The sequence below is a fragment of the Panicum virgatum genome, chromosome 8N (assembly GCF_016808335.1).
Source record: "Panicum virgatum strain AP13 chromosome 8N, P.virgatum_v5, whole genome shotgun sequence".
NCBI classification, from domain to species: Eukaryota; Viridiplantae; Streptophyta; class Magnoliopsida; order Poales; family Poaceae; genus Panicum; species Panicum virgatum.
The window spans coordinates 33,319,503-33,331,649 of record NC_053152.1 but is presented as its reverse complement, the minus strand read 5'-3'; the positions used below and the strand labels follow the sequence as shown (position 1 = coordinate 33,331,649).

The following is a 12,147-nucleotide window of genomic DNA, read 5'->3' as shown; positions in this document are numbered from 1 at the left end:
ACTCATATGGTCGTCATGCGGGCAACTGGTGAATAAGTATCAAAATAATCTTCGCATTCTTTTTGGGTGTAACCCTTGGCAACAAGCCTTGCCTTGTACTTCTCAATAGTACCATCAGGCCTAAGCTTCTTCTTGAACACTCATTTACATCCAACAGGTTTGCACCAGAAAGGACGATCAACAACTTCCCAAGTACCATTAGACATAATTGAATCCATCTCACTTTGCACCGCTTCCTTCCAATAGTCAGCGTCAGGAGAGGAGTATGCCTCATCAATGGTTTTTGGTGTGTCATCCACAAGGTACACAATAAAATCATCACCAAAAGACTTTGCAGTCTTTTGTCTCTTGCTCCTCCTAGGTGCCTCATTGTCATCCTCCTCCGGATTTTCCACATGGGTTTCAATGTTAGCGTGTGTTACCGGTTCATGTGCCTCAGGGAATAAAATAGATTCATGACTAGATGTGCTAGGTGTATTTTTCATAGGAAACTCTTTCTCAAAAAATGTAGCATCTCTGGACTCCAAAATATTACCGACATTCATGTCAGTTACTCCAGATTTTATTATTAAGAATCTATACCCAACACTATGAATAGCATAGCCTAGAAAGATACAGTCAACTGTTTTCGGACCGAGTTTGCATTTCTTAGCAATTGGTATGTTCACATTTGCTAAACAGCCCAACGTACGCAAATATGAGAGTGTCAACCTTTTATTCTCTCATTCCTCGAATGGTGTCTTCTTTTGTTTTTCATAGGAACTCTGGTAAGAGTATGGCAAGCTGTCAAAACAGCCTCACCCCACCATTCCGAGGACATTCCTGCTGTATCTAACATGGCGTTAACCATCTCAGTTAGAGTACGATTCTTCCTTTCAGCCACTCCATTTGACTCAGGAGAATAGGGTGGTGTTCTCTCATGAACAATGCCATGTTCCTCACAAAACAAATTGAACTCATTTGAGAAATACTCTCCACCTCGATCCGACCTAAAATGTTTTATCTTTCTCTCAAGTTGATTTTCAACCTCGGCTTTATAGATCTTAAAATAATGTAATCCCTCATCTTTTGTTTTCAACAGGTACACATAACAAAATCTAGTGCAATCATCTATAAGCGTCATGAAATATCTTTTGCCACCTTTGGTTAACTCGCCATTCATTTTGCACAAATCAGAATGAATTAGTTCTAATGGTGCCAAGTTTCTCGCCGCAACAGTCTTGTGAGGCTTGCGAGGTTGCTTTGATTGCACACATACATGGCATTTAGAACCTTTAACCAAATTAAATTTCGAGATTAAATTCATACCTGCTAAGCGTGTCATAAAACCAAAACTTATATGACATAAATGCGAATGCCAAATATTTGTCTCCGTGTCATGGCTCACATGGTTCACAGAGTTAAAACAAGCATCCGATAAAGACAAGCGGAACAAGCATCCGCTCTCATAGCCTTTACCAATAAAAGTTCCATACTTAGACAGAATACACTTATTGGACTCAAACACAAGTTTATAGCCATCTCGACACAGCAAAGAACCACTAATTAAATTCTTCCTTATTGAGGGGAGATGCTGCACGTTCTTTAGTTGCACGATCTTTCCCGAAGTAAGCTTCAGATCGACCGGACCAACACCACGAATAGCTGCACGCGCTCCATTTCCCATCAACAAGGAGGAAGTCCTCCCGACCTGATAAGAAGAAAACAAAGAAATATCAGCACACACATTAATATTAGCTCCAGTATCAATCCACCAATCAGGTGTATGACAAATTGAAAGAACTGTAGGTAATAAATTACCATATCCCGATGTTCCTTCATCAGCCTCAATCATGTTTGCATATTTCTTGGGTCTATACAAGCCCTTCTCGCATTCTGCGGCATAGTGTCCCTCGACACCACAAGTATAGCACTTGTCCTTTCCTTTGTTCTGTTGATTCTTCTTCTTCTTCTTAAAAGGAGTAGTGTTCTTTTGTTTGAGCTCTTGCTTGAATTTCTTCTTGTGGGAATTTTGAGGACCTTTCTGTACCGCATGGGCACTATAATTTGCCTCAACAATTTTCTTGCCGCTGACCTCTTTAGCTCTCGCCTTCTCTTCAACATCCAAAGATCCAATGAGATCGGCAATGCCAAACTCTTGTCTCTTATGTTTCAGAGAAGTAGCAAAATCTGTCTAAGTTTGTGGCAACTTGGCAATGATGCAGCCCACCACAAACTTCTACGGCAGCACACAACCAAAATTCTCGAGTTCTTTCACCAGTGTTTGTATATCATGAGCTTGTTCTACTACGGAACGATCCTCAACCATTCTGTAGTCATGAAACTGCTCCATGACGTACAACTCGCTACTGGCGTCAGAAGCTCCATATTTGGCCTCTAGTGCATCCCACATCTCTTTACCAGTGGACATCATCACATATGTATCCACTATGGATTCTCCTAACACGCTGATCATTGCCCCCTTGAACGTAGTATCCGCATCAATGAGCCGCTGCTCATCCTCAGCAGTATGTGGTCCAAGCGGTCTAGGTTCGACAACGAAAAAGCAGTGCATAGAAGTAAACCACAGAATACACCTTTGACGCCACCTCTTGTAATGAGCACCCTCAAAAGTTTTTGGTTTCAACATTTGTGCAAAGCCGGTAACCGAAAAATGCCTATCACGTTTTTGGATTGTTAGAAATTTAGGCAATGTCAGTGACAATTTAATCCAAAAAAATATAATCAACATGTTTGTGACAGCAGATATATGTATGTGTGATCTAAATGTGATTAGCGTATAGATGATACTAATTATCATAAAAGCAATATACCTAGCGGCTTAGCCGGATGCACTAGTCGACATAGTGCCTGTTGATGTAGTCGTCCCGCTCGATGCAGTGCAGAAAGGAAGCAGTGCCGATCAACAACGACACGCCGGGAAGTAGATGATCGTCACCAGCAGGAAGGAGAGGACGAAGCGAGTAGTTGTGCTGCTTGCGGACACTCCCCAAAAACGTGATTGCCGGCCTTCACCCGAGCAGGTGAACTCAAGAACAGCAGCGTTTCGGAGGCCTACTCTTCCAGTGCTTTAGCGCGCAAGAACTGGAACGGAGACAACTTGACGGCAGCAGAAGTTGTGGGTTTTATTGTGTATTAGCCTCAAGAAAAGATGTCAAGGAGAGGTTGTTATAGTCTCGCTCTCAGGAGTAACAACATGGGAATGTCAGGAGACGGAAGATCAAGAGACGGAAGAAAATGCTCTTAACTCCCATCATTATCACGCCAATAAAACTTCCGTCACCATGCAGCCATGCCTCCAAGAAATTCCTGTAACCTTTCTCATTAACCTTCCTCATTAACCAGCGGCAAAACCAATTCCGTTAATGCTCACATGCATGCATGCATGCACCACGTTTATTGTTAGAAACGGACCAGCATGGTCACGCCGCATAAGTTTCTCAATGCAATATTTAATATGGGCCTTAGAATTTATTTGATTTGATTAAATAAAATATGGACCAAGCCCATATTAAATCTAACATGCCGTACCATGAAGAAAGTATGCCTTCAATTTTACTGAGGCCCTATTTATTTCCCAAAATTTTTCCTACAGTATCTGTTACATCGAATCTTCGAACACATGTATAAAGCATTAAATATAGTTGGAAAAAATAATTAATTACACAGTTCAGCAGCATGGAAGTTGCTACCTAGTTTTTTTGACACAGCTAAAGATCCACTCGCACTGTTTGAGATTTTTTTTCTTAAACGTGCCGTACCATGAAGAAAGTATGCATTCAGTTTTACTGAGTGACTTCTTCAAGGTGCTTCTGAAAGTCATTCAGACATCTGGCTTCGGATTTCTGCACGCGTGTTGCCATCTCATTGGCCAAACTGTCACTGGTCGAACCATGCAAGCAGAGCTATAATACAAGTAGATCCAAACTTCTGCACGGCACGAACGTCGGTGCTCATACAAGTAGAGCTAAAAGCTTTCTACCGGATAAGCCTTGCTGCATTTGTCCGAAGTGTGTTAACCGCATGCACGAGACACTAGTGAAGAAGAAATATCTGCGTTGGCAACTGGCATAATGCATCATGGGTAAATTTTGAGCAGTAGATACTCGTCGGCTGTGACTACCAGTATGTCAAACATTTTTCAGTAAAGTATGGGGCAATCGTCATGCACCCAACAATCATGTAGTCCAAAACTCAATAATGCTGCACCAAGAGAGGTCTGATTATAATCACAAACACATATGCTAACAATTTCCCAGTATTTTTCTACTGTTAGCGCGTCAATTTCCCTGACTTGTTGGTTTATGGGTATTGTAACTTAGTGTTCATTGATTCATATATACTGTTGCTCGTCAAAAGCACTCATTAGTACAAGAAACTTGTTAATCTGTGACGCTCAATCCATGACGATATCCTGAAAACTACTTTTTGAAGGATTTATATCAACTGCTTTTTTGTACTTCCACACTTAAGCTTGTGGTATGTTTATTTGACCATGGTGGTGCCTCATCTAACACTTACTTCCTATTTCGAGTTGGTAATATAGCTAACCATTAGAGCAAAATGAGCTTGGAGTAAGATGATACCAACTTAGGCTTAGAACACCATGACCTTCTGAAGAACCATACCTCCTATTGAAAGGGAACATCGAACGTTTAGAAACATTGGCGGAGAATGAAAATTTTCATGATGATGCTCGCTCGCTCCTTGATAAAAACTGAAAAGCTCTGTTTAGGGCTAGCTAGAATGCAATATGCAAGACTACAACTCCATGGAAGCTAGCACCTAGTTATACCAGCATATATATGGAATCACACATTACTAGCACACAAATAGATCGATGAACACAATAAGTACCATAGCTTGGAGCTTTTGTTTCACTTGTCTCTGTTGTAGGGGATCATTTCTACTTGCTTTCCTGATAGCTGTCCATCTATTACTACCTTAATAAGTTAATATAAATCACGCCGCCTTCTTGTAATTTGTTGTTTTTTTTCTTAATCGAACAGTGTCGGTACCCTGTAGCAGGGATACCCACTCCTACTGCAGCAAGACAGAACTCGCGTAGTCATCCGTAACTACACCATAAGGGGCGGAGCAGCCGGGCCCCAAGGGTCAGGCTCTTACCTCACCGGGCCAACGGCCCCACACCCGCTCCCCGCTCTGGGACGGGTCCAGTGACGCCACGTGTCCCTGAGGAGGGGAAGCTCCGCGCCAACAGCCGAGGGCTCGGACCCCCCATAGGGGTCCAAGACCTCCCCGCGTCCGTCCGGACCTCCCACGCGCGTAGAACCAACATACCATTGGGGCGGGGTCCGGGGGCGCCACGTGTCCCGCAGGCACAGGCGCGGGCGCTAGTCTTCCGCTGGAAGACTCGCCCACCCACCACATTCAACGCGGGTGGTTGAGGCATGCTCTGCCGCGGCGGCACGCGGGGCAGCCTTTGTCAGGCCTCACTTTAGACCGCATATTACCGAGGTACACAGTGCAGCCGCATGCGCCTCATCCGCGCAGAGCCCGTCTGCCGCATTAAATGGATACGATGGCACGTTCAGCTACGCTGCAGGCAACGTGCGGTGCCGTGCCATCGTATCCATTAAATAGGGCATGGATACGATGGCACGTTCAGCTACGCTGCAGGCAACGTGCGGTGCCGCGCAGAGCACGTCTACCGCATTAAATGGATACGATGGCATGGCATTAAATGGATACGCTACACGGCCCGTTTAGCTACGCTGCAGGCAACGCCGCTAGCTACACCCTGGCGCCGTTTCGACAAGATAGGGCATGGCTATGCCGGACGGAAGATTCTCACGGGCAGAGCAAGGAAATTCAGGAATGAGATCTCCGTCGCCTGTAATGCCATAATGTCTGAACAGTATGTCATTTTATACTACATCATTGGGCCCACCTGTCGGGGACTCAACGGCCATGTACGCGCCTCCCTTGAGATATAAAAGGGAGGCGCTCGCTGCACACTTCAGACACGCCAAGACTCTCACAACACAAGCTCGGTTTCACTCCAAACAACCCTGCTCTCAACCTCTTGAGAGTGCAAGCAATACAACACATAGTGGACGTAGGGTATTACGCTTCGGCGGCCCGAACCACTCTAAACCTGCTGTGTTCATCGCGTTCTTCCACCGAGATTGGGCTAATCCTAGCTAACCCCCGAGTACTCACCCTCTGGGTTTAGGCGGGTACACTACGCCACCCGGCTGTGGGTTTGCACACCACGACAAACAGTATTCTAACAGAAACGTACGGGAGCTCTCTTTCTTGGACGGTACATTAGTTTAAAGAGGTTATCATCAAAGTTGTTACTACTACCATACCACAAGTTACCGTCCCAAAAGCAAACAAATGATGCCACCCTAATTGCAGCCTAATAAGCCAAGTGAGAAGCATCCAAACCCAAGATATGAAGCTGTCCTGGCTCACGTGTGTCCACCTTGATTGTTGCATGCAATTCAGCAATTTGGGCTTCCCAGCGGGCCCCACATGAAAGGGACTCTCATGTCCTCTCCCACCCATAAAACAAATGAAAAAGAACTCCCTCCATGCTTTGGTGTACAAAATATATTAATGCAGGTCACCTTTGAAGAGGTAGAGATACGTAGGCCATACAAAATTTTTCTTTGTCGTGTACATGGGATGCAAATGTCCAGATGAGGTTATCTGTAATATTCCATGTTGCAATAGGTTATAGAAAGGGGACATGGTAGAAGAACACAAGGGACTTTGAGCTGGTTAGGATGGTTCCCAGGAGAACCCACCTAGGGGGACAGCTCCAACCACTCTGGGCCTTTGGGAAATCCAAGGCCTAGGCGGACGACATTGTCAATGCCCATACGCATACGGACGAGCCCTAGCAAAACTAAAGTTTCTCGTCCACAAGCAACGAAATATATACCGTATATACTAATCTCAAAAGAGTAACATCAGAGTATTAAATATTTTGTTATTAGGAGGATTCTTAGTTTGTTACGTGTATATACCAATGCATTTTTTGTGTAACTTTTTGTTAAATAGAAATTAAAACATACATAGCTTGTACATAGAACTTGTGATAATTCAAGAGAGTAGTGAAGTCTAAAAAGTTTGTTTTCCCTGTATCATGTACTAATAATAAGTCGTCGTACATATATATCAGGAGTTTAGCAGGACAAGAAATTAAAAACAAGTAAACTAAACTACTAGCATCCACCTAGCTAGTTTCTACTTTCTAACACTAGCTAGCTAAAAGAAATTAAAGGAGAGAACAGTATCGAAAAGAAAAGGAGAGAACAAGTACTCATATCATATCGAGAACAAGTCTTCATGTGTTTTCAATTAACTGTAACTTAGATATGTGGCCCTCAGCATACTACTTGATTCCTTTAGAACTCTTCTCATGTGGTACGGTGGATATATAGGAATGCTGCCTCTCCTAACATTTCTTCATCAATGGTGCCCTAGGGTTTCCTCCCAAGTGTGCCTGTTGTCCCTTGTACCTTGGAACACCTGGGTTTCTTGTGAGACCTGATTTATCGTTTTGATGGTAGGTGCCCTCGACCAATAGACATTAGCCAGCACCAGAGGTTACAAAAGGGAATTGGCAAGGAACATTTGCCTCAGCAACCGACCAAAACGCTATTTTGACATATTATGCAGAGGCCAAGGCAATGGCTCCAAGAATGTCTATTCATGGGACGCTCCTTCCCTTTTTATCCCTCCCTCTACACCTGCAATCAAGCTGGCCAAAGAGAAGCCAGACACTGCGAGAGCTTTCTTCTCACTTTCCTCCTTTCTCATAAACTTGGGTTAGATTCATAGAAATCTGTAGTTTTGCCATTGCCAGCCTAAGTAGTGCTGTGCTCCAACTTCAGAGGTGTTCTTGTTATATGAATCCTTATTCTCCTGTGGTAGGGGAGAGCTGACCATTGGTTGATCTCTCATGTGTTCAAGCATGGGCATGCTCAACTGCGCGGACACAAGCTCCGGCGCAAAACTACAGCAGCAACAAGCACCGACATCGCCCACCGCCTCGGTCTCGGAGTCTAACATCGTTGTGTCATCGACAGATCCCGATGCCAACGACGCCCTAGCCGGCCTACAAGCTCTCAAGTTCGACGGGGACATCGACGTCGAGATCCAGTCGCCTGACCTTGCCATGTGGGAGTCGCTCTTCGCCGAGCACATGGGCGCCTCAGGGAGTGACTTCTTGACGTTCTCTCCGATGAGAGAATTCATGGCCACCGGAAGCCCTAGGAGAGACTTCATGGTCTCCTCTCCCAAGAGAGACTACATGGTGTCCTCCCCCAAGAGAGACTACATGATGTCCTCGCCAAAGAGGGACTACATGCTGTCCTCCCCCAAGAGGGAGTACATGGTGACGTCACCTCGGAGAGACTCTTCCCCAAGGAGATCAACCTTCTCCAACCTCTACAGCGCCGGCAGCCACCAGCAGGCCTATGTCCATGGTGTGCACGGAGCGGAGGGAGGTGGCGGCGCAAGCCAGCCGCTGTACGGCGGCCTTGCCAACCATGGCAAGGGCAAGTCGCAGAGCCCGCTGCACAAGGTGTACATCAACAACGCCCACAGCAACCACAGCGGCAACAAGAGCAACGGCCCGTCCTCCCTCTCATGCTCCTCCTCCTACGGCCATGTTGAGAACTTGCCGTTGCCATCCATGGACCCCTTCCTCAACGACGGCGGGTACCTAGCCGGGTACCAGCTGCCGGGGAAGCCCGTCTTGCAGAGCGGCGCCGCCTCGGCCACGGTCACCACGGTGGCTCCCTCGTCGCAGCTGCCGACGCTGTCGGAGTGCCTGGCCATGCCGGAGCCCGTGTACGGAGGCGCGGAGGAAGCGGTTGCAGCGGCGGTGGCCGCCGGAGGGCTGCAGATGGGCGGCGGCTTGCCTGCGGAGTTGTACTACGGAGGACAGTTTGGAGTGACAGGCGACGGCTTGACGCTGCAGCACCAGATGGCCAAGAACGATCAGTGGGCGGCAGACTCGTCACTGCACAGCATGCTGGGCTCAGTGATCCAGACGGAGGCCGAGCAGGTATTAACTTTCATCTCTAATCACAGTTATTTTTCTTTCTTTCACGCATCTAGAGTTTCTAGATCGGGTAAAGGCTTCCTGGATTGGCCAAATGGTCGCAGTCCCATGCATGCAAATGTCTTCTCTGCATATACGATTGCTGTTTTGTCTTCAACCCAACATGCTGAAGTGAACTGTTCTTGATGCTTGTGATTGGCATCTGCGCAGAGACCTCGGCGAGGATACTGATTGGAGCCACAACGATCTAGATGCTAGCAGCTTAAGATAGATATTTCTTGGTCAGGATCGGAGCCAGCGTACGTGACAATAGTGAAAGCCAAAGTTAGCGCGTTTGTTTCCCATGGGCATGTGTCGTCCAGCCGATGGATAACCAGCGGATCATGGTTTCACTGAACTTTTTGGGGATTTTTTTTTCTGGTTGAAGTACTTTCTAGAATAATCATGGTCGATTTTCAAGTTCTTTTGCAGTGTTCTTTTTAGGAAGTTGTATGTTTTGTAGAATCATCTGAACATCCGTGTATCTAGATTGCTAGATCTTGATCTAATATAAGTATCTAATAAAGTAATAACATTGTAAAAATATGATGTGTTCACATGCATATAGGATGGAACGTTAATTATGTGTTTGATAACTAAGGTTCTTATTCTTAGTTAAGCCAACAATATACATGTAGTAGTATATACATGTGAATTTAGTAATTTGAAAAATATGCACGAAAATTATGAAAAGTTTAATGCTAACTCCCATGGTGCAATGATTGATGATGCATGCAGGAACAAGACAGCGGTCTTCAGCTGGTGCACCTCCTACTGGCCTGCGCCGACTTCGTCTCCAAGGGCGACCAGCCGTCGGCGCTGCGCCACCTCCACCTCCTCCGCCGCGTCGCCTCCCCGCTGGGCGACTCCATGCAGCGCGTCGCCTCCTACTTCGCCGACGCCCTGGCCGCCCGGCTCTCCCTCTCCTCGAACCCGTCCTCGTCGTCCTCCTCCGGCGCCGCCACGCCGCGCGGCGGTGCCGGCGCCGGCGTCGCCCCCTACACGTTCCCTCCCTCGCCGGACACGCTCAAGATCTACCAGATCCTCTACCAGGCCTGCCCCTACGTCAAGTTCGCGCACTTCACCGCCAACCAGGCCATCTTCGAGGCCTTCCACGGCGAGGACCGCGTCCACGTCGTCGACCTCGACATCCTCCAGGGCTACCAGTGGCCGGCCTTCCTCCAGGCGCTCGCGGCGCGCCCCGGCGGCCCGCCGACGCTGCGGCTCACCGGCGTCGGGCACCCCGCGGCCGCCGTCAGGGAGACCGGGCGCCACCTCGCCTCCCTGGCCGCGTCGCTGCGCGTGCCGTTCGAGTTCCACGCCGCCGTCGCCGACCGGCTCGAGCGGCTCCGCCCCGCCGCGCTGCAGCGCCGCGTGGGCGAGGCGCTCGCCGTCAACGCCGTGAACAGGCTGCACCGCGTCCCCGGCGTGCACCTCGGCCCGCTGCTCTCCATGATCCGCGACCAGGCGCCCAAGATCATGACGCTCGTCGAGCAGGAGGCCGGCCACAACGGCCCCTACTTCCTGGGCAGGTAACTTAAAAACTGAGAGAGAAATCTCAAATCATCTTCTTCCAAAAATGATTTACTCCTACTACTACAAAACAATTGTGACGAAGTTTACAAAGAATTTAATTTGTATCAATATATTCATTACTAAACATTTGATTTTGCACCAAATTAAATCAAAATGAAGTCAACATATTTTGAATGAAGGTTCTTGGAGGCGCTGCACTACTACTCGGCGATCTTCGACTCGCTGGACGCGACGTTCCCGGCGGACTCGGCGCCGCGGTTGAAAGTGGAGCAGTGCCTGCTGGCGCCGGAGATCCGGAACGTGGTGGCGTGCGAGGGCGCCAAGCGGATAGCGCGGCACGAGCGACTGGACCGGTGGCGCCGCCTCATGGAGGGCCGCGGCTTCGAGCCCGTGCCGCTCAGCCCGGCCGCCGTCGGCCAGAGCCAGGTCCTGCTGGGGCTCTACGGCGCCGGCGACGGGTACAGGCTCACCGAGGACAAGGGATGCCTCCTGCTCGGGTGGCAGGACCGCGCCATCATCGCCGCCTCGGCATGGCGGTGCTGACCAGCAGTGCTCCTCGTCGATCGGCTGGGCTGCTGGGCATTCTGCTAGGTTTATTTACCTCTTGAACAGATGCATGTGTGGTTATACTTGGTTGTTTAGTTTCTTGTATGATTGTGCAATTAATTTGCAAGGTGAAATATTACAAGGAGAAAAATACTCTAATTATGAGGAGCAACATATATAGGATGTATGTTGAGGTACCGATGAAATTAAATTTTTTATTTACATGTTTGACATGCATATATGTATGGCTGAAACAAAAAGGCCATGAAGAGAAAAAGAGGTTGTATACTACATTGAAAAGGACAAATTACCATATTGTTTTGTCTTTGCTCTTAAGGAAGAGCATAGACAATATGAGATTACATGATCCCCATGTTGCAATAAAGATTTCCTAGTGTGTTCCAATTTGGCAAAATTTACTAGCATTTTCCATTTCACACACTGAACTTTTAATAATTAGCCCCGGTACCATTACAAATTTATAGCTCTTTGTCACAACACACCGCAACTATTAGAGTAACGTTTCCTTTGATTTCAGGTATGAGCGCATTAGTGAATAGACTGTTGCCTTTTAGTTTAGGTAGTATTTAAACTTAGCTAGACCATAGCTTCCAAATGTTGTCATTGAATTGCATGTCCATAATGTGAATAATATTATTGGAACCGTTTTACACAGCTCAACTTATAGGGTCACCCGAGCACTACTACAAAAACGATTTGCAGCAACGCCCTAAACTTTTTTAAGGCAAAATTTGATCCGTTGCTACAAATGGAGCGGAATTACAGCAGCAACAGAGCTGCCCTAAAATGCATTTTTAGGAGCTGCCCTACAAATAATTTTTAAATTTATTTCAGAAATCCATTTAATTTTTTTTTTGGAACAGAAATCCATTTAATTCAGAAAAATAGCAAAACACATAAAAAATAAAATTTGTACCATAAGCCTATTGTAATCTATAGAAGTAGAAAAAATATTAAAAGTA

At 46.9% G+C, this 12,147-nt stretch overlaps 1 protein-coding gene across 1 annotated transcript; it reads left to right on the top strand.

Moving 5' to 3' along the window:
* The first annotated feature begins 7,936 nt into the window (after window positions 1-7,936).
* LOC120685810 (GRAS family protein RAM1-like) lies at window positions 7,937-11,161 on the top strand. The gene is made up of 3 exons (XM_039967911.1): window positions 7,937-9,046; window positions 9,821-10,614; window positions 10,798-11,161. The coding sequence occupies exons 1-3, from the start codon at window positions 7,937-7,939 to the stop codon at window positions 11,159-11,161; spliced, it is 2,268 nt and encodes a 755-aa protein (XP_039823845.1).
* Window positions 11,162-12,147: the final 986 nt, after the last annotated feature.

Coding starts and splice junctions, on each gene's coding strand:
- LOC120685810 (XM_039967911.1), top strand. CDS start 7,937: ATGTGTTCAAGCATGGGCATGCTCAACTGCGCGGACACAAGCTCCGGC. Junction 9,047..9,820: donor TCCAGACGGAGGCCGAGCAG/GTATTAACTTTC, acceptor TGATGCATGCAG/GAACAAGACAGCGGTCTTCA. Junction 10,615..10,797: donor GGCCCCTACTTCCTGGGCAG/GTAACTTAAAAA, acceptor TTTTGAATGAAG/GTTCTTGGAGGCGCTGCACT.